A 26,070-nucleotide genomic window follows, 5' to 3' on the forward strand; every position below is an offset into this window, starting at 1 on the left:
AGAGGAATGGCCAGACCATGGAATAAAAAGAAGATGGGCTTTCACAGACAAGGACCTGACAGCAACCGAAGGCAGATTTCCTCCACCAGTTCCCACTAGAGATATTTGACGGGCTCCACTGTCCTTCCCGTGAGGAATGACCAGCATCACTGGGACAAGGACCTTGCCTTCCCTAAGGTGAGACCTTCTCCCAGTAATGACACTGGGCCTTTCCTCTTGGAAAGACCAAGGAGTCTCTGATCTTCTTTCACTGACAAAGAGGACCCAGCCCAGAACACAGGGCAGTATGAATGATCCAGGTCCAGAGCTGTTTTTTCCAGGAAAGGGACAGTGTTCATGGCAAGCTGGTGTAGACAGGACAGAAGTCACACCAGGAGTGATTGGGCACTCTTGAGCCAGTGGAACAGGTCTTGCCCAAGGCCTGAGCAAAAGATTCCTCTCTTTAACTCTTTCTCTGGGTCCTTCCCTCCCTCAAGTGCCCATCTCCCAGAGTTCATGGGCACATGGGCTCTGGAAAGAAAAGTAAAAAGCCCCTCAAACTTTCACAGAATTACTGTGTCATAGGTTAGCAAGCATAGTCCCGGAAAGGATGTCCTTGCTAAGGGGTGCTTACAGCTTCCTCTGGGACCTGATAGAACCTATCAGCTGGCCAGTTTCAATATGGACAATTCTTTAAGCCACTTAAAGTTGTGATCACCTCCGTGATACACACTTAAGAATAGACAAACTCCCCCCCAAGCTCTCTCTCGTTTCCGGCGCTGGGACAGGTGGCTGCTGGCCCCGTGTGGGGGCCAGCAGGCCCAGCCAGGCCCCCTGCTTGGGCCAGGCCGGGCCAGGCCTCAGCCATCCTGGAGTCAATGGACCTGTTCCAGCCATGGAACGCCCCCCAGCCTTGCCATGGGCAGCCGGAGCGGCTTGGCTCTCCCCCCTCTCCACCGCGATAAGAAAAATTCAACATTCCAGCTGCAAAGCTGCAAGGCCGAGGTGAGATTAACCCTTTTATTGCTGTGAAGAGCTGAAAACGTGAGGGAAGAAAAAAAAAGGAGATGCTTAAAGCTGAAAGTCTGTTGTGAAGCTATGATATATCAGAGTATCTCGTTGTAATTTCATGAAGATATGGGGGGTGGAGTGTTCAACTCGTAAGCAATAGGCAGATGCTGACACAGCTGTAATTTTATGAGAAGTTTGGACAGGGAGAGATGGACCAGATGAGGACTTTTGCTCCAAATGGGAAAGGAGAAAACCTCAGTTCCTAAAGATGCTCCCAGAGATAGTCCTAACGATGAAGATGAGGAAGACCCTTTGCTCCCAGGGAAGGAGAAGGGCCTCTGTTTTTTTGTTTCTGAATGGCTCAACCTTAAAATTGTACCCCAAAAACCTTCAAGAGTGGACCCTCGAAAGCAGTTGTGGGAAAAGCTGCAAGTTGGGGGAAAGGACTCACATGTGAGCAGAGAGACTCCTCTTCCTAAATGGACTGAACAATATTTGGAAGTGGGTGGCTGTCTCGGTGTGAATCTGTTTTCATAGCATGAGCAAGAAGAGACTTCTCTTTCTAAATGGACTGAACAAGGTTATTATGGAAGTGGTAAACAGACTGAACATCTGAAGGGTTGTCTTTTTACATTGTCAGTGGGAGAAGGGAGGAAGGTGGGGGGAGGAGGAGAGTTCTGAAGGTGGTATAATTTTTTTTTTTTTCCCTCTTTTAGGTCTGTTAATAAACTTCTTTATATTCTTTCAAGTTTGGTGCCTGCTTTGCATTTCTCTTAATTCTTATCTCACAGAAGATAAACAGCAATGAGTATTTTAGACCAAACCACTACACTAAATTGGTGTTTCTGCCTGGTTACAAACCCAACCCGCGACATACAGAAATACAGAATGGGTAAATTTGAAAGGGAGCACTGGAGGTCATCTAGTCCAACCTCCTTGCTCAAGCAGGGTCTCCTAGAAACCCTTCCTCAGGATTGTGTCTAGAATGCTTTTGAATATCTCCAGAGAAGGAGACTCCACAACCTCTCTGGGGAATCGGTTCCAGTGCTCACTCACCCTCCAGTAAAGATCTTTGTCACATTCATGTGGCAATTCCTTTTTTTCAGTTTCTGACTGTTGTCTCTCATCCTATTTTTCAGCACTGCTGCAAAGTGCCAGCTCCATCCTCCTGACACCCATTCTTTTGACCCTTTTGTACGTTGATGAGAATCCCCTCTCAGTCTTCTCTTCTCCAGACCAAACAGGCCTAGCTCCCTCAGGCTCTCCTCACAAGAGAGATGCTCCAGTCCCCTGAACATCTTTGTAGCCCTCAGCTGGACCCACTCCATGTTTCTCTAGTGCTGAGAATGCCAGAACTGGACTCAGCAATCCAGATGGGCCTCATCAAGGCTGCTCCTCCCTCCAGCTGCTGGCAATGCCCATGCTAATGCACCCCAGGATACCACTGCCCTTCTCATTTACAGGGGCACATTTCTCCCTCTTGGACAATGTTTTGTTCACCAAGACCCCCAGGTCCTTCCATGCAGAGCATCTCTCCAGCAGGTCAGCTTCCAGCCAGGACTTGGGCCTGGGCTTACTCCTTACCAGTTTCTTTGAACTGGTTTGAATGGAGTGACTGATGAAGAGCTGGGGAAAGAGCACAGGCCCTGTGAGCCTTCCTGAGGACTTGACCAAGGCTTGCTGGGCAGGATGGAAGGTTGAGATGACCCCGGTCCATCTCACCAAACAGCATCTGTGGGTTGTGGGACACAACTACCTTATACACGAGGAAGGTGAGTGGGGAAAGGGAGAGATATAGAAGAAATTCAAAGTGAGGACCATTCTGATGATGCCATGAATATTTTTGCCTTTTCTTTTATACCCCTGTTATACCTTTTTACAACTTCTGTATTCCTAGTGCTTATTGCCTACATTCTTGGACTTGTTTGTCAAGCTAAGAGATTAAACATTTTAGAAGCTTCGTAGCTAGGGATCAGTGTGCCCCAGACCCCAAGGTCCTCTCCAGAACACATTCTGTAAACCAAGATAGAACCATCCAGGGGAAGGTTCCTTGGGGAGGGGGGCTCACTTGAGCCTCTCATTGGGGAATCTTTGATAGATATGCTAGTTAGTAAAACCTATAATGTTATACCCGATGTTGGGGAGATAGACTCGGTGGGGTGCATCTCGATGCATATGACCTGGACGTGTACACCTAAGGTAAAATCCCTTTACCAAGGTAAAATCCCTTTTCCCCTTCTAACCGTGTATGACTCTTGATTTTAAGACCAGGAAAAGGCATCACAGACATATCAGAGGCAGAGTGAGTTCACAATAAGGGCCTTGTGACCAGCCCAGGAGAAGTTCCCCAGACACTGCGCAGAGAGTGCTGGGTGCTGCCAGTGCCCTCACTGCCCCCACCTCATGCACTGCCCATGGAGATGCCCCCAAGCTGAGCAGAGGAGCCCATGGGGTGAGCCATCATGGGCACAGACACACATGGTGTGCACAGCCTGGCTTTGCCCAACATGGCATCAGGAGTGGGGCAGAAGGAGAAGGGCAATGGGGAAAGGGACGGAGACAGGGACCGGACTTCAGGGGGAACGTTAACAAGTGTCAGGAAATGAGAGAACTCACAGATCACACTTCAAGGACAGAGAACAGGAACCTTGACCCCTGCAGAGAACACTTCAGCACAGAGCTGTTTCAGTGTCAGATATCACAAAAGCTCTTCCCCAGGTAAGGACTGTCCTTCACTACCTCCTTTGAGGAGCTGTGGAGGACGAGCTTAAAGGATGATTTGCCTGCAGAGCAGATTCTGCTTTCAAAGAGATGAAGGCCTGCTGGGGAATGGGCCTGCTTACCTCGTTCGTTCTTCAGGTCTGCTAGAATGTTTGAAAGGTCACGCTGTGTAAAGCTCTGCATGTTCTGGAAAGCTCTCTGCAGAGTCTGAATTTGTTGTGAGAGCTGCTGGTGGTCTCAATGCAACATGGATTCCAGGTCCCCATTGTTACTGGACACTAGTGTCCTTTCTGTGAAGAAAGACAGGTATCCCTGGAACACTGACATTGCCTCCTTGGAAATGAGACCACCCATTTGCCCTGGGGATGCTCAAAAACTCTGTTTCAAATTCTCTTACTGAAGATCTCTTCTTAGGGTCTCTTATTGTTCCTTCCACTCTCTGCCTGATCAATATTCACCTCAGAGGAATTAAACCTGCAACTGGAGTTGCAATCTGGGAATGTTTTCTTTTTTACCTGCTTTCTTTATGGATCGATTAAGACAAGAAACTCAGACTCAGTTCCCTCATGTTGTGCCTGTTTCTAAATCTTTGAACTTCAGACATCTCTTTCCCCAAAGAATCCTTCTAATTCAGAGACTATGGGAAAGAACTCACTCATCCCTTAAAAACAGGGATAGAGAATTCACATGCTGATGCACTCATGAGGACCATTACTGATCTCTTCCCTGGATTACAAGTCCATTTCCACCAGGCATTTTCTCTGGGAAGGAGCCATGACCTCTCTCCTGGGCAGGATGAAGCATTGGGATGATCCCCTTCCATCTCTCCACATAGCATCTGTGGACTGTGGGAGACACCACTCTGTTGTGAGAAGATGACTGTGTAGGAGGATGTGCAGGTGGACACCTTTTGCACATCTCAGGTCATGGAGAGCCCATGGTACACACTCCCTTCAAAGACAAGGGAGAGCAGAGGAACCTTGATGACCTGCAGTCCCCACCTCAGCATTCAGGTGTCTTAGGGGGCAGGACAAAAGTGCTACTCATCCAGGAAATCTGTCCCTCTCCATCAATTTGACGAGCTGAGGAGGATGAGCTCACTAGATGATTTGCCTGTAGAGCAGACTTAACAACTATCAAGGAATGAAAGAGCTCACTGTTCCCACACTCTCCAAGTACAAGAAAGAGAAGAGGCACCTTGACCCCTGCAGAGAACATTTCAGCTTGGAGGTGTCTCAGTGGCATGGATGAGAAATCTCTTAACCATGTAAGGATGGTCCTCCATTCGTTTAGTGGAGCTGTGAAGGACAAGCTCCCAGGACAGTTGGCCTGTAGAGCATCTTTTACCTCCAGAGAGATGCAGTTCTGCTGGGCAATGGCCCTGCTCACCTCGTTCATTCTCCAGGTCTCTTCTGAGGAGCTCAAGGTCACGCTGTGTGGAGTCCTGCATCTTCTGGAAAGCTTGCTGCAGAGTTTGAATATTTTGGAAGACTTCCTGGAGGTCCTCCTTCCACATGGATTCCATGGTCCTTGTATTTGACTCCACTGTCCTTCCTGGGAAGAAAGAACCATGTCACAGGGACACTGCCACTGTCCTCTTGAGGAGGAGACAACAATCTGCAATGATGATGCCCAAAAGCTCAGATTCAAAGTCCCTGCCAGAGTGTCCCTTCTCGGGGCTTGCCCACTCCCTCTGAGCCTCTCTGAAGGCCTGACCAAGGCCTGATGGGCTCTCGGAGGGCAGGAATGACTCCACTCCATCGCTCCAGAAAGCATCAGTAGGCCCTGGGAGGCAACGGTCTTTGTCAGGAGGAAGGTGTGCTGGGGCATCCCCCACCTGCCTCTCCAGCCACACTGTAGTCTCAGGAATGTTCACTGGGCCTCAGCCTTGGTCAGTGGCCCCTGAGATGGACACGGGCCCTGTGCCTGGCCAGGGGAAGGTCCCTGGACATTGGTCAGAGAATGCTGAGTGCTGCCAGTGCCCTTCCCTGCCCCCACCTCATGCACTGCCCACAGAGATGGCCCTGAAAAGAGCAGGGGAGCACAGGGCGGGGCTCGTCATGGGCACAGACACACGGTGTGCACAGCCCAGCCTCGCCCAACGTGGCACCAGGAGTGGGGAAGTAGCAGAAGGGCAATGGGGAAAGGGACAGAGACAGGGACCGGACTTCAAGGAGGCAGGCAATGAGAGAACTCACAGTTCCCACTCTCTTCAAGGACAAGGGAGAGAAGAGAGACCTTTACCCCTGCAGAGAACACTTCAGCACGGAGCTCCTTCAGTGTCACGGTGTGCTAAAGCTGTTCCCCGTGTAAGGACTGTCGTTCCCCATCCCCTCTGAGGTGCTTTGGAGGATGAGCTACAGTTGTTCTTTAGAGCAGCTTTTCCCTTCAGAGAGATTAAGTCCTGAAGGATAATATCCCTGCTCACCTAGTTTGTTCTCCAGCTCTGTTCTGAGGAGCTGAAGGTCACGCTGTGTAAAGCTCTGCATGTTCTGGAAAGCTCTCTGCAGAGTCTGAATTTGTTGTGAGAGCTGCTGGTGGTCTCAATGCAACATGGATTCCAGGTCCCCATTGTTACTGGACACTAGTGTCCTTTCTGTGAAGAAAGACAGGTATCCCTGGAACACTGACATTGCCTCCTTGGAAATGAGACCACCCATTTGCCCTGGGGATGCTCAAAAACTCTGTTTCAAATTCTCTTACTGAAGATCTCTTCTTAGGGTCTCTTATTGTTCCTTCCACTCTCTGCCTGATCAATATTCACCTCAGAGGAATTAAACCTGCAACTGGAGTTGCAATCTGGGAATGTTTTCTTTTTTACCTGCTTTCTTTATGGATCAATTAAGACAAGAAACTCAGACTCAGTTCCCTCATGTTGTGCCTGTTTCTAAATCTTTGAACTTCAGACATCTCTTTCCCCAAAGAATCCTTCTAATTCAGAGACTATGGGAAAGAACTCACTCATCCCTTAAAAACAGGGATAGAGAATTCACATGCTGATGCACTCATGAGGACCATTACTGATCTCTTCCCTGGATTACAAGTCCATCTCCACTAGGCATTTTCTCTGGGAGCCATGACCTCTCTCCTGGAGCTTTAGTCTTCCTCATGACTTGGAGACTTTTTCCTCCTTCATGTGTTGCCTGTTGAAAGGAGTCTCAGCACCACTGTGAGCCCTTCTAAACATGGGCTTGGAGCTCCTGTGCTGCTGGTCAGGAATATTGAAAGGAACCCCGTGGCCTCCTCACTGCCCAACAGCCTGGCCATGGGGGAGAGCCCAGGCTATGGTAATTTCCAAGTGTTCCTTAAGGAAAGAACATTCCCCTGCCAGCATCCTAGCTGGAAAGATCCTGTGCAGGACAACAGCTGGCCTTAGAACCCATGGGGGAATGGGACCCAGCAGAGTCCAGGCTGTCCTGTCTGTGCTGGGAAAAGCCCACTGCCAGGGCTGCCCTGCACCCTGGGAGCCTGGGCTCCTGGGCATCTTCTTGGGGTGGGAAGTATAACAAAGGACTTTCTGGAAGCCCTTGGAAGTGGAAATGTCTGAAGGGGTGAGATTGTTTGATCTCACTGTGCTGGGCCCTCATGCACAAAAGCCCTCTGGATCTTCTTTCTAGGTAGGGTTTTGTTTCCACGTAGTGCAAGACCTGGCACTCACCTGCACAGGAAGGTGTCTTTTCTTTACTCCTAGAGGAAATCCATGGAATGTGGTGTTGTCTGCCTGCAAGAGAGTTTAGAGTGAACATTTCTACTGCTTCCTACTGGAAGTGAGAGAAGCTCCGACAGACTCTCCCCCTGCTCATCTGTGATATCCTGACGTGAGGATGAGACTCCTCCATTAGACATCAAAGAAAAGAAAAGGAGCTTCAAAATCTCTATGCACTGGAAGGGGTTCTGCAGGTAACGTGCTCTGGGCACAGACCTCGACTGGCCTCGCTTTTCTCTGCAGTGACAATCACACCCCAGGGCTCTGCAGCACCACATGGGCTTTCACAGGGAGGTTGCTCGGGCCTCACTCGGCCCCTTCCCCTCCTGACACCCCACACTGGGATTGTTCTGCTCCTGCCCTTCTCCTCCCAGAACCTCCCCTGACAGCTCTCCTTCATGCCCAGGAGATTGCTTAACAGGCCAATTCTGTTCTTCCAATTTGCTTAGGACTTTGGTTTTGCCTCTGTCAGCGCATGGCAGAGCTGCTCAGGGTGGGAAGGAGCACAGGAGGTATGTAGTGGGGTCTCCTGCTGAGACCAGGGTCTGCTCTGCAGACCAAGCTGAAGGCTCAGGGCTTCAGCCAAACGGGTGCTGAACACTCCTGACACCAGAGAGGTCAGGTTTGTATCTCCCAGTGGTGCTGCAGAGAGGAACCCCACAGCCAGGTGAGAGATACTCCAGTGTGAACGTCGTATAAGAACAGTCCAAATGCCACCAGGAGCCTCTGCCAAGGTCACCAACATGGCCTGGTCAGGTGGGCTCTGTGCCCACGTGTCCACATGTGCCCCCAGGTGTCTGCCACAGCCCCATCTTCCACGGCTTCATCAGCTGCACTTCTTCCTTCCCTTGTGTTCCCATGGTGGTCCCTTCCTGGGCATTTGTCAGCCCTTGGGGACCTCTCTAGATCCATTTGAAGCTCCATGCATAGATCTCAGAAGCTGTGAGTGGTGTGAGCTCAGGAGAGCTGTTAGGGGAGGCTCAGTCCTGCCTTGCCATGAGCAATGGTTTCCTGGGGCTGCTTTGGGCCCTTGGCCATGACACTCTGCCACAGGTTCTCCAGGCTTGGCAGGGCCCTGCTCCAGCTCCCAGCCAGGAAGGAAAACCACATCCACAAATGCCCCCAGTAAGTGCTGAGCATGGCTGTGCCCTCAGACACCACAGAGCTGGAACAGCTGGCACTGGACTGGGGAAAGGGGACCTGTCCCCAGCCATGGCTGCAGAGGCAGAGATCTCTGGAGAGGCCCTTGCCAAGGTGGGAGGCACCACTGGCAGTTCAGGGAAACAGGTCCAGCTCTGATGAACGAGCTCCAGTGGAGGCTTGGGGGAGGATGAGACCAGTGGAGGCAGAGGAAGGGACCCTTCTAATTCACCCCAGGAAAAGTCACCAATCCCATTTTTCTTCCTTGTCTTGCCTGTAAATACCAGGGTCCACCCAAGCTCTCAGCTGCATGTGGAGGTATCTCCCTTTTGCTTCTGGATGACAGACAAGCACGTGGAAAGCTTCTACCTGACAAGAGCTTAGCATGAAGATTCTCTAATGCTTCTGTCAAGTAGAGCAAGAGAGTCCACTTGCTATTTCATCCTACTTGTCAGACCAGTCTCACAAGGAGCTGAGAAATGTCTGCTTCTTTCAAACTCCAAAAGTGATGTGATGTGTAAAACTCTCAGCCACTTCACTTGACCCAGGTTCAGAGCCTTCCTCTACCAAGCATGAGGAACAGCTTCTGCCTGAGCAGGTTCTGCATAGAACCTTCTCACAGGGATTGAACTCCCGTGGCCAGGCTTCTGAAAACATGAGGTCCTGAGAACCAAGAGCCCTTACCTCGTATTACGAGAATAGCACCAGCAGCCAATGTGAGCAAAAGCAACAGCAGCAATAAAGCGAGTTGTATCCAGGTGACAGAGACCGGCGGCAATGCACATGGACAAACAGCACCTTTGAAAAGGAAACATCTGAATGTCATCTCGCAATATTCAATCTTTCCCCCAAATTTGAGTATCCACCTGAAGAGTTCCTGTGGAGATGAATGGAGAAATAGTCCCAGTCCTACATGGATGGGCAGAGCCTGCTTTCCCTCGGGATGTGCACAGCCTGTGGGGCAGGAGGGACCCTGCTCATTTCTCACTGCAGCCCATCCTGCCTGCAGTGCCCCATGGTGCTCTGGGATGGGTCTGGCTGGACTGGAGAGCTGTCGCCTTCCCTGGCACTGGGAAGGGACTTCGTAGGAGGGAATCTCACCCACCCCTAAGAGCTTATCTGTTATTTGTTAAGTGGTCAGACTACTCAAACAGGACGAGCTGTCTTGTAGTGAGATATTTTGGTGCCACGGGGCTAACACTGGTCTGGCATCTCTCAACTGACAATAAACATTTCACTTTTGAAGTGCAATTTCTGACAGACAGCCAATCACTTTACAACTACAAAAGCCACACCAAACTTTCACAAAGCAGAAGTCTTCTATACATTTTCCTGGAAATGTGTGGAGTTTCTCCCCTGAGTGGGAACCCCTACTTCACAATTCCTCCTCAGGGGTTAAGTGAAGGAATCTGTGTAAGTTATCATCACTTCGGCAATAAGTTACATTTGACTCCTAATCAATACTACTTCTTTTGCTAGCTTTAATACAGGTACCTTGATACAGTGCCCTGTGTGTGTTATCCTACAATCTACTAGTAGTTCTTTTAGTTCTATACTGTATAGTAAGTAATTCTTATTAAGATCCTTCATCTGTTGTCTGTTCATTTATAACTAATGAATAAATAATAAACAATAAATATTAAATCTGTTAATAAATAATTCATTTTTATAAATAGATATATGAGATTTGTCATCATTAGAACTTGCAGGACAAAGGGATTCAGTTATACCTCTATAACTTCCTTAAATTTAAACTGTTGCCAAAATCTGAGGCTAAGGAAGGATTTCCCTTCATTTAAGCTTCTTTCTGTGAAGGAGTTTAAACACACAAAAGAATGCTTTTTGTCCCTCAGACTCAGCAGCAGGGCTTCTTTCATAAACTTTGTCTGAAGATGCCACTCTCCCTGTGACATTTTGGTGTAGTTGGGCAGGATGACAAATGATTTTGAGAAACAGACAAAAAACTTTGCAGACTACCAATATTCATATTGAAACTGTCCATCCTTGGCCAATAGATAAGTGGTAAGAGTGGGGAAAAGTACAAGAGAAAAAAGATTTAAAATGGGGATTCCTGAAAGGTAAAAAAAAAAGGAGGAGTTATTTGTCATACATTGGGATTATGTTTAAAGGCTACATTCCACTAGAGAAAACTGATGATGCAAGTAACCAATTTCTCATTCGGAGAAATGAAATAAAGTAACAAAAACCATGTAGAACTGTCTCTACAATACCAAAATGACAAATTGATACAATAGTTTAAAGAATCCAAGAAAAAGACAAAAACTTTGGAAGAAAAATTAGAATTGACATTAATAAAAAAATAAAATCCTATGGATTTAAAAAAAAATCAGTAATTGATAACATCATCCAAAGATTGGGATGGTGATATTTGGGAAAATCCTGCTGAAATTAGTGATGAAAAGAGCAAATGGGATGCTGATTAAACCACAGAACCCCCACCTCTTAAAGAGGAAAAGGTTCCAGAATTTAAAATGAGAGACATAATTAAGACCAAATTTTCCAGAGGACCCCAAGGAGGTAAAAGGAGGAACATGGTCAAAACTACGTTCTGGGATCCCCTGCAACTGGAAAAGCTACAGGAAAAATATGGGTGAAGAGCAGGGGAATTAGAAACTGAATATTTCAGGAGAGTTTGTTTCACTGGGGGAGACTGAGTATTATTGGACAGGGTAGAAAATTTTGGAGGAGAGGAGCAGCACGAGGAAAGTTGCAAACTCAAACCCTCTTCAGGAAAAAGCCACATCTCCAATCCTTTTGCAACACAACAGGAAAAAACCCTTAGGCACTGGGCAAGCTTTGGGCCTTCTCACCCTGCACATTCTTGCGTATCAATGGTTTTCTCATAATGAGGGGCCCCATATCTATTTAGCTGTAGGAGTTAAAAGTCAACCTTTAAAGTTTTTCATTAACACGGGAGCTCACATCTGTTAATCATCCCCAAGGATGCTGAAAATCTAAACATAAGTTAAAAAAAAAAAAAAGTTTGACAGATCTTAATGGAAAAAATACTATCTGTTGCACTGCCAAAGTGCATTTATGGTTACCTGGGGAAAAGCTTCACATATATTTGTGACTGCACATCACGAAGAAAATATTTTAGAATAAGGCATCCTTAAAGGAAAAGTTTGGCAATTAACCAATGCGGATGTTTGGTCCTTTGGACCCACAAGAAGCCCACACAGTAATCTTTCTGGGAATTCTTTCTTCAGTCTTTTAGCAGCAAGAACTCCAACCATCCCTGAAATCCAGACAGGAATTCTTGGGGAGAAGGAAAAAGAGGCCATGCTGGTGGTAGGGGAGAAGGGATAGGGAACAAGTGAGATGAATTTCCATGGAGGAGACCTCTCTGGTTTGGCCATAGGATGGGAGGAGCTGTAGCTGCAGGGCTCTTCACTGGTCCCATCTGCTGTAGGGATGGACCTTCCCTACCGCAGCCCAGCTGCTGCCTGAGTATCTCCTGGTGCCAGCTGACACTGCCCCAGGGCAACACTTCCAGAGTGATTTAAAACCTGCTAATTGTTGTGGAGATACAGCTAGAAAGCAGAAGTGAGAGCACTGCTAAACTCATCTCAGAAGTGGACACGCTAACACCACAAACCATGGCAGGCAGTACGGCCCACCAGGAAATAGCTAGTATAAGGGAATGGCATGCTTGGTATGTATCTGTGTCGGTTAGTGCTAGCTTGTAGTTTTGCAATGTTATTAAGAAACATAGATATGGTTGTTATAGTGATTGCTGCTTATATAAGAAATCTATTTTTAGTTACAGCTGAAGAGGTATAAATAGTCAGCTCTGTATCTGTATCTTCCGTCGCCGATCGTCACGCAACACATTTCCATAGTAATTCCCAACTTCTCAATCTGGAAGTGGAGATCCAAACAGAGATGGCCAACTCTCTGCTCTACATGACACTGAGGCCCCCCCCACACTCACCTACTGCCCCACCATACACACACACACACACAGTTCTCTTAAAACAATTCTACTCTCATTTCAACAAAATCTTCCAGAGAAAACAGTGTATGTGTGATAATTTTGTTTTCCAGACATGGGGCCTGTGGCTCCAACTTGCTCCCTCAGAGGTCCAAGGAGAAATAAAAGCTCCTTCCTTTTCAGATGGGAAAGAGGGGCCAGAGGAATGTCCAGATCACGGACTACGAAGGAGATGGTCTTCCACAGAGATGGGTCTCCCTGGAACCAAGGATGACTTTCCTGTACCAGTTACCCATGGAGACACTTGTCAGGCTGATCAGGCACTCCTGAGCTGGGCGGGGCAGCAGGGCTTGCCCAAGGCCTGAGGCCTTATGCTCCATCTGGGGCTCTCACACTCCTGTGGTCTTTCCCTCCCTGCAGTGTCCAGCTCCCAGGGTTCAGGGGCACGTGGGCTCTGGAAAGAGGAAAACAAACACCCTCCCACCTCAACAGAACTGGTTGGGATGGATTGACTGCTGGAGGGCTGTGGAAAGAGCACAGGACCTGTGAGTTTTCTGAAGGGCTTGGCAAAGGCCTGATGGGCAGGATGAAGCATTGGGATGATCCCCCTCCATCTCTCCACATAGCATCTGTGGACTGTGGGAGACACCACTCTGTTGTGAGAAGGTGACTGTGTAGGAGGATGTGCAGGTGGACACCTTTTGCACATCTCAGGTCATGGAGAGCCCATGGTACACACTCCCTTCAAAGACAAGGGAGAGCAGAGGAACCTTGATGACCTGCAGTCCCCACCTCAGCATTCAGGTGTCTTAGGGGGCAGGACAAAAGTGCTACTCATCCAGGAAATCTGTCCCTCTCCATCAATTTGACGAGCTGAGGAGGATGAGCTCACTAGATGATTTGCCTGTAGAGCAGACTTAACAACTATCAAGGAATGAAAGAGCTCACTGTTCCCACACTCTCCAAGTACAAGAAAGAGAAGAGGCACCTTGACTCCTGCAGAGAACACTTCAGCTTGGAGGTGTCTCAGTGGCATGGATGAGAAATCTCTTAACCATGTAAGGATGGTCCTCCATTCGTTTAGTGGAGCTGTGAAGGACAAGCTCCCAGGACAGTTGGCCTGTAGAGCATCTTTTACCTCCAGAGAGATGCAGTTCTGCTGGGCAATGGCCCTGCTCACCTCGTTCATTCTCCAGGTCTCTTCTGAGGAGCTCAAGGTCACGCTGTGTGGAGTCCTGCATCTTCTGGAAAGCTTGCTGCAGAGTTTGAATATTTTGGAAGACTTCCTGGAGGTCCTCCTTCCACATGGATTCCATGGTCCTTGTATTTGACTCCACTGTCCTTCCTGGGAAGAAAGAACCATGTCACAGGGACACTGCCACTGTCCTCTTGAGGAGGAGACAACAATCTGCAATGATGATGCCCAAAAGCTCAGATTCAAAGTCCCTGCCAGAGTGTCCCTTCTCGGGGCTTGCCCACTCCCTCTGAGCCTCTCTGAAGGCCTGACCAAGGCCTGATGGGCTCTCGGAGGGCAGGAATGACTCCACTCCATCGCTCCAGAAAGCATCAGTAGGCCCTGGGAGGCAACGGTCTTTGTCAGGAGGAAGGTGTGCTGGGGCATCCCCCACCTGCCTCTCCAGCCACACTGTAGTCTCAGGAATGTTCACTGGGCCTCAGCCTTGGTCAGTGGCCCCTGAGATGGACACGGGCCCTGTGCCTGGCCAGGGGAAGGTCCCTGGACATTGGTCAGAGAATGCTGAGTGCTGCCAGTGCCCTTCCCTGCCCCCACCTCATGCACTGCCCACAGAGATGGCCCTGAAAAGAGCAGGGGAGCACAGGGCGGGGCTCGTCATGGGCACAGACACACGGTGTGCACAGCCCAGCCTCGCCCAACGTGGCACCAGGAGTGGGGAAGTAGCAGAAGGGCAATGGGGAAAGGGACAGACAGGGACCAGACTTCACGGAGGAACGTTAGTAAGTGTCAGGCAATGAGAGAACTCACAGTTCCCACTCTCTTCAAGGACAAGGGAGAGAAGAGAGACCTTTACCCCTGCAGAGAACACTTCAGCACGGAGCTCCTTCAGTGTCACGGTGTGCTAAAGCTGTTCCCCGTGTAAGGACTGTCGTTCCCCATCCCCTCTGAGGTGCTTTGGAGGATGAGCTACAGTTGTTCTTTAGAGCAGCTTTTCCCTTCAGAGAGATTAAGTCCTGAAGGATAATATCCCTGCTCACCTAGTTTGTTCTCCAGCTCTGTTCTGAGGAGCTGAAGGTCACGCTGTGTAAAGCTCTGCATGTTCTGGAAAGCTCTCTGCAGAGTCTGAATTTGTTGTGAGAGCTGCTGGTGGTCTCAATGCAACATGGATTCCAGGTCCCCATTGTTACTGGACACTAGTGTCCTTTCTGTGAAGAAAGACAGGTATCCCTGGAACACTGACATTGCCTCCTTGGAAATGAGACCACCCATTTGCCCTGGGGATGCTCAAAAACTCTGTTTCAAATTCTCTTACTGAAGATCTCTTCTTAGGGTCTCTTATTGTTCCTTCCACTCTCTGCCTGATCAATATTCACCTCAGAGGAATTAAACCTGCAACTGGAGTTGCAATCTGGGAATGTTTTCTTTTTTACCTGCTTTCTTTATGGACAAGGAACTCAGACTCAGTTCCCTCATGTTGTGCCTGTTTCTAAATCTTTGAACTTCAGACATCTCTTTCCCCAAAGAATCCTTCTAATTCAGAGACCATGGGAAAGAACTCACTCATCCCTTAAAAACAGGGATAGAGAATTCACATACTGATGCACTCATGAGGACCATTACTGATCTCTTCCCTGGATTACAAGTCCATCTCCACTAGGCATTTTCTCCGGGAAGGAGCCATGACCTCTCTCCTGGAGCTTTAGTCTTCCTCATGACTTGGAGACTTTTTCCTCCTTCATGTGTTGCCTGTTGAAAGGAGTCTCAGCACCACTGTGAGCCCTTCTAAACATGGGCTTGGAGCTCCTGTGCTGCTGGTCAGGAATATTGAAAGGAACCCCGTGGCCTCCTCACTGCCCAACAGCCTGGCCATGGGGGAGAGCCCAGGCTATGGTAATTTCCAAGTGTTCCTTAAGGAAAGAACATTCCCCTGCCAGCATCCTAGCTGGAAAGATCCTGTGCAGGACAACAGCTGGCCTTAGAACCCATGGGGGAATGGGACCCAGCAGAGTCCAGGCTGTCCTGTCTGTGCTGGGAAAAGCCCACTGCCAGGGCAGCTCTGCACCCTGGGAGCCTGGGGATGTTACTGAACAAGCTTTGGGGGAGAACACATTGCTCAGTCAGCCCAAGAAACATGAGGTCCTTTGAACCAAGAGCCTGAGAGTAGTGCTGGGATGCTATTGATCGATGTACCCCACTGGTCTGATGCTGTGCTGTGCTGTGATGTTCCTTCATTGCCACAGAGATGAATAAATATTACGGAGAGAGGAGAACAAGCCTCAATCCCTATGTGGTCAGTTAATGACACCTCTGCTGCTGTTACAAAAGCTGCCTGCGTGCAGGCAATGCACAGAGGGGCAGAGGGAGACATTCCAATCTCCTCAGAGATGGATATGTTAGACCTCTGTTAAGAGGAGGTCCAACTATGCTAAAAAATTATTTGGAGGGAAGATGAGACAAAATCAAAGGAGATGAAATGCATAATGAAGCTTTACAAGACCCACAGGCCCTGACACATCTCTGCGTGGGTAGAACTCCTGCATGAGGTAGTAAACTGTGGAGGCTGGTGGGCCTGCTGGACAAGGAATGAAAGGAGTCCTATGGTGGGATAAGTCCTAGGTTCCTTTCCAGCTTATGGTGACTGAAAAGTTTCCCCCAGAATGCTTTCTTCTGTCATGTTAGTGTACCCCACTTCTGCTCCCCTGGTTGGCTCCATTGGCCGCCACAGCCCTGGTTACCTGATACCCCCTCAGAGTTTCTCGATTAGTTCCTTTGCCCTGGACCCTCCATTGCTCTGCCCCGGGAATTCTCTGAAACCTTGCACGAGTGTGGATGCATTAAAGCTCTCCTGTAAAACCTTATGTGAAAACTCTTCTTGCTCATTCATCGTCGGACTGTTTTAGCTAGCTGTCCGGTGTGTGTGTGCAAGTGTGCTAGCTGCACCGAGAGGCTTTCTTGGAGGCGCTTTTGGGAAGGTTGTGACATATAGAAACGTGACAGTAAACCATGCAAGAGAGATGTGCTGGGAAAATCACAAAAGGCGCCCAAATACTGAAATGCATGAATGTCCTGAAAGTTGGGCAAAGACTTTTAAACAAAACCCACCTGAGAGAAAAGCCTAATCCAACTGGCTTCCCCTGAGAACAGCAAAATGAGCTGTGGAGAACAGCCGTGGCTTTGGGGATACCCAGAGCAGCCTTAGGAAAACAACCTAACAATGTCATAGCAGAGTTAATCAAAGGCAGCCCAGAGTGGGGGATTGGGGGGAAACTACAAACTCAAACCCTCATGGGATAAACACACCTCCAATCCTTTTGCAACACAACAGGAAGTCTTTGACGTTTTGAATTGACACAGGAGCTCTAATCTCTTTAATCACCCCCAAAAATGATGAAAATCTAAACATAAGTTTTAAAAATTAATTTAAAAAAAGTTGTTTGACTGGTTTTAATGGAAAAAATGTTATTTGTTACACTGCCAAACTGCGTTTATGATTACCTGGGGAAAAGTGAATGACTTCACATCCATTTGCAATTGCAGATCATGGAGAAAACATTTTAGAAGCAGGAATCCTCAATGGAAAAGTTTGGCAGTTACCCAGAGAGGATGTTTGGTACTTAAGACACACAAAAGTCCCTCACTGTAAAAAAACCCCACACAGTAAAAAAACCCACACAGTATCTTTCTGGGAAGGACAGGAAAATCAATGTCTCACAAATGGTTCCAGTGTTGACTACTTCTACTGTAATTAATATCAAACAATACCCTATACCTCCAGCAGCCAAACAAGAGATCAATAAAGCAAATAAAAGTTTAGAGCAAAGAGGCATTATATTTAGGATGCATTCTGCTTACAATTCTCCTTTCTGTCTGATGAAAAAAGCAGATGGGAGCTGACTTTTAACAATTGATTATTGAAAGCTTAATGCAAATACGGGACCACTCACTGCAGCCATCCCAAATATTGCAAACCCCACTGCTACACTGCAGGCAGCTGCACGTGAATGGATGGTAGTTTGGGATATAAAAGACATGTTCCAATTCAGGAAGGAGATAAACCCAAATTTCCATTCACCTTGGAAGGAGCACAATACACCCTCAGCCGCCTGCCCCAAGAGTATAAGCACTCACTCATCATAGCACACAATGCTTTAGCTTAACTCCTTCAACAAACAAAAACTCCGGAAGGAGTACAAATCTATCAATATATTGATGCTGTGCTGGTAGGAGGTGAGGAGAAAAGTGCAGTAAGAACAACAAGACAGGATATAAGGAGCAGATTAAGTGATGAGAGGATAAAAGTGCTAAGGCCCCTCTCATAGGTGCAATTCCTGGGAACCTGAGGAGTAGCAGGCCAAGCTGTAATTCCAGATGAAACCATTACAAAACTACATGCCAGATCTACCCTTACTACTAAAAAGGAACTTCAAAAGATACTGGATATTTTGGGCTACTGGAAAAACCACGTTCCTGGATTCTCTATAGTAGCAAGACCCTTGTACACATTAATGAGGAAAAGCCAAAACTGGCAATGGCTTGACAGTCACAAACAGGCTTTGCAAACGCTGATAGAAGAGTTTAAAACATACCAATCACTTGGACCTGGTCACACCAGTGATCCTACATTATCTGAATGGGTCCTTGCTGAACATGGGACTTAATGTAATGTTTCAGAAAGGCCATATGGATCCAGAAGACCATTAGGGTTCAGTTCCACAGCATAAAAAGATACTGAGAAGAGATACACTGGGAAAAGGGATTATTATCTCTGACCCATGCTCTTAAGCAGAGAAAAATTCAACAGCGTCAGCCTGTGAAAATCCAAGGACCTTTCAATCTGTTGGCCAGTATTAGGAAAGGCAGTGCTCTGCCAAAGGGAATTGCACAAACACCAACGGTGCACAAATGGTGTGCAAATATCTCTGAGGTCACAGATCAAATGGATGTCACTGAAACCTACAAAACTACAGATAGCTGTGACTCCAGACATGTCAGCTTTAAAACAGCCATATAAATCTATGTTCCTGCATTCACTTCAGACTCTGGAGTTGAAGATGTCTGGTTCACTGATACCTCAGCCAAACGCATTGATGGTGAAGGGAAGTACAGAGGAGTTGCTCTTAGTATTGAAACAGGAGTGGAAGTAGTAGGAGAAGGAATGGGAAGTGCACAGGTGGGTATAAGACTGGGCCAAAAAGGAAGGTATTAAATGGGTTTTCCATATACCTTATTATCCCAAATCCAATGGGACTGTGGAGCGTGCCAATGGTTTGCTAAAGCTCTACCTTAGACTGCATGAATCTGGATGGAATAAAAGGTCTGTGTTATATCAGATAAATAACCAACATGGACCCATGGGTAGTCCCACTTCACAAAATTTCTTGAGACCTATGTATTTTGAAACAGCTCCAAATGATTAAAATTGAAGCTTTTCAGGGCAACCTAAAGGTGGGCCAACCAGCTGTGGTCAAGTTACCCCAAACTGGGATTGTACCTATGACTCTGATGGACAGTTGAGGACCTGTGGCCTGGTACTATTGATTCTAATGGCCACCAACACACAATCGGTTCCCGATGGATATTCCCCACATTCTAAACTGCTCTTCTCTCTGTACAAGGTTGTTTTCTGTTCTCAACAAAACAAGTTTCTTACTGAATCTTCACCAACTGCTCCTGTGTGGCAGTGGCGAGAATAGCTCTGTGTCTGCAACTTGAGGCCAGAGATGGAACTGCTGCAGCAAGTCTCTAGAAAAAACATCTTTATCATTGCATGAGTTGTGTTGTTTTAGTTCCTCTAATAGCCTTGGATGTTCAAGTATATCCTCACCAGACAGAAAACTGGGTGTATATCCAGACATGAGACAAGGAGCCACTCAAGCAGCAGTGGAAAGGACTGTTGGCTACCTACATGGCTGTGGAAAGTACTGATGAAGACTTCTGGACCCCTACAGGCAAATAAACCCAGCTCCATACCGGAACATATAGTAACCTAACTGGACATATAGTAACCTAATAAATCTCCTGTAGCTAAAGCTGCAACACAATCAGGAACTCTAAAACGACAATTATTACATGGTTTATCTTTTTATGTTTACAGAACAATATTTTTAGTATTGCAGCATGGTTATTTACAGCTGGATTACTCAACCATCCTAACAAGACCTTACAACTAATAATCATCAAAGGAAGAAAAGAGAACAATGTCTTTTTTCCTAAGGGCATATAAAACACATAGAACAAAAAATACCTAACCCTTAGAAGAGAAATTCACGCCTAAAACTAATGCCAGCTGTGACACTCATAACAAACCACAGTAACTGCTTGATTGATCAAAAAGCCCATAGGCCACTGGGAGTGGGGAGGTGATGTGTTGGGTCATATGAGGCGGCATCAGCTGGGGGACAGTGACCTTTCAGAGAGCTCTTTTCCCTCTGTAAGAGCTTCCCCCCTTCCCCACCCAGCGCAGAAAGTCTCCAACCTGCAATGCTGAGCTTGGTGGATGTATCAGCGCTCCAGTCCCTGGATGTCACAATGCAACTGTACATTCCTTCATCTGCCAGCTGGACATTCTTCAGTGTCAGGGACACATTCCCAGTGGCAAATCCATCTCCTGGCACTGATGTTCTCCCATGGTATTTCTGCATTGGTTCACCCCCAAACTGCCCGTATGTGTAGATGTCCTCTGTGTGCCCATCTGTGATTTTTATCCAGTGCACTTGGGGGTTGTCCAGTGGCTTTGTGGAAGAGATGGTGCAAGGAAGGATTGTATCCTGGCCAACAATTCCAACTACTTTCTCAGGACAGGTGACCTTGAAATGTTCTGTGGAAACCAAACTTGAGTGAGCATCTGGCTGACATCAACCAGAAAATGTACTGGTGGGAAGGACAGAGAGGTCTGGGACAGAGAACGGGGAAAAACAGAAAGTTGCTGCAATGGGCTGGATTCCCCAAGAGCAGAGGGGCAGGGCAGCTCTGGCTCTTGTGGAGTTCAAATCAGGGATGCTCAGGAGAGCACGACCCTCAGCTCCTGCACTTCTGATCATCTGCAGGCTGGAATCCCCCAGAAAGGAGCAGAACAGCTCCTGGAAGCGTTACCTGAGACAGGGATGGCCAGAAACAGTGTCAGAGCCAACAGGGGCCATCTCCTCTGCTCCATCCCTGCAGTCCCCGGGGTGGGACGATCCTGCAGCTGGCCTGGAACAGGCACAGAAGGGAAGTGAGCAAAGAAGGGAAATACTCTCCCAAAGCCCTCTGATCTCTCTCCCCTGGCACCTGGCACCAGCTGTGACTTCTGAAGGTGCCAAGTGCTCAAAGAGTTGAGTTCAGACATCAAGAAAACTTGTGCCTTTCCAGAGATCTCAGTTACCCCTGCAGATACAGGGAGCTTATCTCAGTCCAATGTGCTCCCAGGATGTTGTGACAGGGGATGCAAGAGAGGAAAGTTCAACCCAGACCCCACTGCCTGCAGTGAAATTTAATGGACACCCTAATTAAAACACCAGCTTAAATCTCTAGTCTAGGTTGCAAGAGTCTCTCTGTCCAAGCTCTGAGATGGGGAAAAAGGAGGAAGAAACTGTTTTCACACTCCCATGCCCATGTTTGGAGGAAGGGGAATTCATGGCACTTGGTATCCTGAAATTGCAGCTCCCTGGGAACCATCAGGCTGCAGAGTGACAGTGCATCAGCTCAGCACGAACCTGGAATCACTTAGGGAGCTGTACCAGGCTTGGCTTTGATGCACTGCACTAAAGATCTTGCCCTTCTCTGGCTCTGGCTCCCTCTGCACTTTGGATGTGCCAGGATGTGCCTGACTGCCCTTATCTCAGTCCTCATAGAAACACTTTTGGTGTGATATCTTCATTACTTTATGAGTGTATTAGTGTTCAATATTCCCACTTTAGTGACCAGTGAGGAAGGTGGGCCATCCTGATGACTGCCAAGCTGGAATTCAACATGCTGCACTGCATTGTCTGGATACATCTCAGCTTCTAGACAAGGCTGTCTCCAGGTCTCACAGCTGTGTCTGATGTAACTAAATCAGATGTTGTTTGAACAAGTGTGGTGGTGGATCAAAGCAGACATCAGTATTCCACATTCTGGATCAATTCTTGTCCTGGGAAGACACCTGCCATGTTTGGCCACTGGGGAAGCACAATTGGAGTTACAGGGCAAGTGTTTAATTCACTGGATTTTAATCACAAATTCCCCCTCTTCACTTGCTAAGGAGACACAGGAACTCCTGGAGGGATTTCATCCAATTCACCACAGACCACCACAATGGGGATTCGTCTCCACTCTGATCTCCACAGCACAGGCTTTCTCTTCTGAGCTGGTTACTCTGAGCTGTATTTATGGGACATGGAGAAAAATGGGCACTGTGAGGTCTCTGGCCTGGTTTTGGCTGGGATAGAGTTAATTTTCTTCCTTGTAGCTGGTCCAGGGCTTTTTTTTTTTTTTTTTTATTCAAGATGAGAACAATGTTGATAACACACCAATGTTTCAGTTGTTGCTCAGCTGTGCTCACCCCAAGTGACTTTTCAGTGTCTCTTGCTCTGCCTGTGTGGAGCTGCACAAGAAACCAGGAGGGAGCAGGGCCAGGACAGGTGACCTGGATGGGCCATGGGAATATTTCAGACCACAGAATGTCCTGCCCAGTATATAAACTGTGATGAATTGGCAGGAAGGGGGTTGATCACTGCCCAGGGGCAGCCTGGGCAACGCTCAGTGAGTGGTGAGTAATTGGACTGGGCATTGCTTGGGTTTTATTCCTCCCTCTCTCTCCCCCTCTCTCCTTTTCATTGCAATTCTTCTTACTATATTTTTTTACTTTCTTTCAATTCTTAAGCTGTTCTTGTCTCAATCAAAAATTTTCTTTCCAATTGTCCTCCCCACTCAGGGAGTGCCAAGGGCCAGGGAGTGAGCGAGCTGCTGTGTGGTACTTAGTGGCCATCTGGGGTTAAACCATGAGAGTCTCACATCATTCAAGAAGCCAAAGGTCTTGGGGTGAGATGGCCACAAACTCAGTTCCACTGACCACATCACCCACGTGTCCATAAACTACACAGGGAGCTCAGGGCACTGAATGTCAATCTGGCACTGAACTCTGGAAACTGTCATGTTAAATTCTGCTGCTTCTGCTGCCCAGGGGTTTTTAAGGGTTTGGAAATGCACTACGTTTGTGCTTTGCAGGTGACTTTCCCATAAGGCCATAGGAAATTTTGTTGGAAGCATTAATTTGGAGAGTTGATATGGGAAAGAGGTCAGTTGTTCTTAGAAATGAGGGGTTTGCTCCTCAGTCACTTAAAAATATCTCTCAGGGGCTGTTTCAGATATTATTAGGGTTGGGATATTAATCCAGACATTTGGGGAGAGGCAGATGTGACACAGGACGTGTAGAAACCTGTTCCCCTCTGAATCAGCTGCTGGAGGCTTAGAAAAGGGAAATGTCAGAAGACAGGAACATCTGACCCAGGAATTCCAGCCAGAACATGCTGAGACCTTACACACCTTGTTCGGGAACACTGAAACTTCTTCTGACAAATGTCATGGTCTTTTTTCATCCAACTTTTACAGAATGTTCCTGTCATCCAAGGAGGGCCCCAAAGAGACCTCGCTGTCTAACAAGTTATCAGTTCCTACTTCAGAGACCAAAACCGCATTCCCAAACAAACTGAATGCTTTTCAAAAGAAGACCTGAAAATAGGTCTAAAAAACTCAACACAACAAAAAACCAAATAAATAAACAAACAAAGTAACACACAAAGGCAGAGTTTTGCCATCCCCCATGGCTTCATGTTTAACACTGCTGACAGACACAACCGGCCACAGTTTAACTGAGGGCAATAATCAGTGTTAGACCAGAAGGGGAGAAAATGGAGTTGAGTTGACACTGACTCTGCAATACCTGTGAGGTCTGAAAAGATCATTGAATGCTCTGGAATCATGAGAAGAATGATTTAATTGATAAACAATGTCGTGATGACATGAGGTTTGCTGCTTATGAATTGACAACCTCAATCATTCAAGGAAATGAAACTAACCAGGAAATTTTTAAGCTCATTCACATTTCTGCAGAGGCTGCTGACCCCTGGGTGCTCTGGGAGTTATCATCATCCTGAGTTACCATAAAATCAAGGCAGTTTCACACTGTTGCAGCTTCCAACAGGAAAGAATTCCAAGTGGCCAGACTTGGAACCAGCCTTGCTTGCTGAGAAGGAAGTTCCAGCATTATCATCAGCCCTGCTTTGCCTCAAGGCCCTGCCCCAAGGGTGTCCCTGGGCCCAACAGCCCTTTCCAGAGGGGGAATTCCACCCTTCTCTCCTGCTCTGCAGCCCCCCCTTCCAAGCTGTACCAGGACAGCACAGCCAGCTCTGGACACCAAAGGCAGCAGAACCATCCTTGGGGAAACAAACACCAGATCCAGATGGCCAGTCCACAGCTCAGCTTTTCTCCCAAATGACCATTCCCTGTCACTTTCAGTTCCTCTCTGAGCCCCCCTGGAAACACCTGTGCTGCCGATGCTCCCAGTTCTTGCCACCTTTGCCTGAGGAGACCTGGGGGATGGGAAGAGCTTGCTGGTCCCTGTGTGCACAGCTCGGGTGAAGGGAAGAGAGTGGTTCCTTTCCACCCCGAAAGCAGCAGCACATTCACCACTTGTTCAGGAGAGAAAGAAACATCAGAGAGCTGCTTACCTGCCTCGGTCAGCAAAGGTGAGCACTGATATGGGACAGGTATTTTTCCTCTTGCCAGAGAAACTTCCACCTGTAGAAACAAAGGAAAATGAACAGAAGAATTTCATTCCAAAGTTTAAATGTGGCATTCCTCTGCCCCAAAATCTCTTTGCTGCCTGAAGGTCATGTCTCATCTGCCATATGAGTGCTTTGTTTTGGTGTTGTGCAAATGGAGCTTCAGTGTTTCAGAGATGTCTAAGACCAGCAGGGATCCTTCTCAATGTCCACAAAGTGTGGTTTATTTAAGAATTAGAGCTGGCTTTTGCTTGTTAACAGGTTAAGAACTATCTCCACACATTCAGTTCAAGATGAACTTTGATCAGTCTGTTTAGGGATTGACTTTGAACACTGAAAAAGAAAAGACAAATAAAACAGTAAAGATTAAGCCGGTCTGTGGGTGTTCCGGAAGATCACATGTCATGTCTTTGTCAGTGAGTTTCCAAGAAGAATTTTTAGGTCAATATCAGAGAAAATGACCAAGTCACTCATGTGTTAAGGATAGGTTTACATTATCTATACCAAATCCCATAATGGCAATGATCACTGGGGATAGGTTCGTTTGTAAATAGTCACCATAGTCACAGTGAAATTTTGAAAGTTCCTTGAAATTTAGTTATTAATAAAATTTTAAAGAATTCCATTGGTAATTCCCTCTTCCTTGTTAGGTTTTTGCATTGATTTCCACCTCATTGATTGTCAGTATTATTTCATTTGCATCATTTTTTCCTGTCTGTGCAGTAAAAGTCTGGATTTCTAAAGAATTATGACATGAAGAGCAGAAAGATCCACCTAGAGAAAGAAAGATTAAATTAAAACAGAGATGGATGAGATATTGCAAGAGAAACTGCTGAGAGCTACTCATCTCCACAGCTTTTCCCAAAATCTTATGGCAGACTGTCGGAAGCCGCGGCGGGACGGGGAGCTCGGATCCCCGGCGGGGGGAGAGGAACAGACACCAGCCAATATGGTTGAAAACTAAACTCCGATTTATTAGCAGTCTCGAGGCACTTAAATAGTATACCAGCTTGTTAGCTCCTAAGTGGCTTACTTATCAGGACATATTTCTATTTCTACACAATCAGACTACATTGGCAGTCTTCCACAGTCTTGTTATGTTCAAAAGAATCTTGCCCTTGCCTCCCTTATACTCCTGGATATCACACCTGCAAGTACGTTACTCCCTGAAATTTCTCAGGCTGAAACTGTTTTGCTTTTCACAGAGACTTTCCCACGGAAAGTGTCTCATACACACAGGCACAAAAACCCTCCAGCTCAATAGCTTGCACAGCTCTTTTATTGATCCCAAGAAATCCATTCTCCAACAGCAGAGAGAGACACAACAACAGAAAGGCAGAACACTCTGTGTAGGTCTCCACACACCTGCACTCCCAAAGCTCTGCCATGACACAAAAAGTCCTTGCATCATTGCTATGGGTGGGTCCTCCTTTGCCCACCCCCCTCACAGCTCCATCCTGCCCCAGTTATCAGCTCCTGTTCTGCCTATCCCACCCCACAGAAATCTCCCTCTCCACTCGGGTGTGCCTGGAACTCCAGCTGCTCTCCCCGCTCAGTTCTCAGGTGGTGTCAGCACAGAGGGACGGGTGGGCTCAGGTCCCTGGGACAGGGGTCCCCAAGC

At 47.4% G+C, this 26,070-nt stretch overlaps 1 protein-coding gene across 2 annotated transcripts in view; it reads right to left on the reverse strand.

Moving 5' to 3' along the window:
- Window positions 1–24,781, reverse strand: part of LOC138102625 (butyrophilin subfamily 1 member A1-like) — a 28,188-nt gene extending 3,407 nt beyond the window's left edge. Inside the window, exons 1-7 of one of the 2 annotated variants that reach the window (XM_069000341.1) lie at window positions 24,396–24,781; window positions 20,800–20,898; window positions 20,183–20,524; window positions 13,693–13,857; window positions 9,242–9,355; window positions 7,370–7,432; window positions 5,101–5,265 (exon numbers count right to left, since the gene is read on the reverse strand). In XM_069000341.1, the coding sequence (XP_068856442.1) occupies window positions 5,101–5,265; window positions 7,370–7,432; window positions 9,242–9,355; window positions 13,693–13,857; window positions 20,183–20,524; window positions 20,800–20,860 (910 nt within the window). In that variant the 5' untranslated portion in view covers window positions 20,861–20,898; window positions 24,396–24,781. Of the gene's footprint in view, window positions 1–5,100; window positions 5,266–7,369; window positions 7,433–9,241; window positions 9,356–13,692; window positions 13,858–14,744; window positions 15,164–20,182; window positions 20,525–20,799; window positions 20,899–24,395 lie in introns of those variants that run through there. The other variant, XM_069000342.1, reaches the window with a different exon arrangement.
- Between the last annotated feature and the right edge of the window lie 1,289 nt (window positions 24,782–26,070).

This window comes from Aphelocoma coerulescens, unplaced genomic scaffold (genome assembly GCF_041296385.1).
Source record: "Aphelocoma coerulescens isolate FSJ_1873_10779 unplaced genomic scaffold, UR_Acoe_1.0 HiC_scaffold_97, whole genome shotgun sequence".
NCBI classification, from domain to species: domain Eukaryota; kingdom Metazoa; phylum Chordata; class Aves; order Passeriformes; family Corvidae; genus Aphelocoma; species Aphelocoma coerulescens.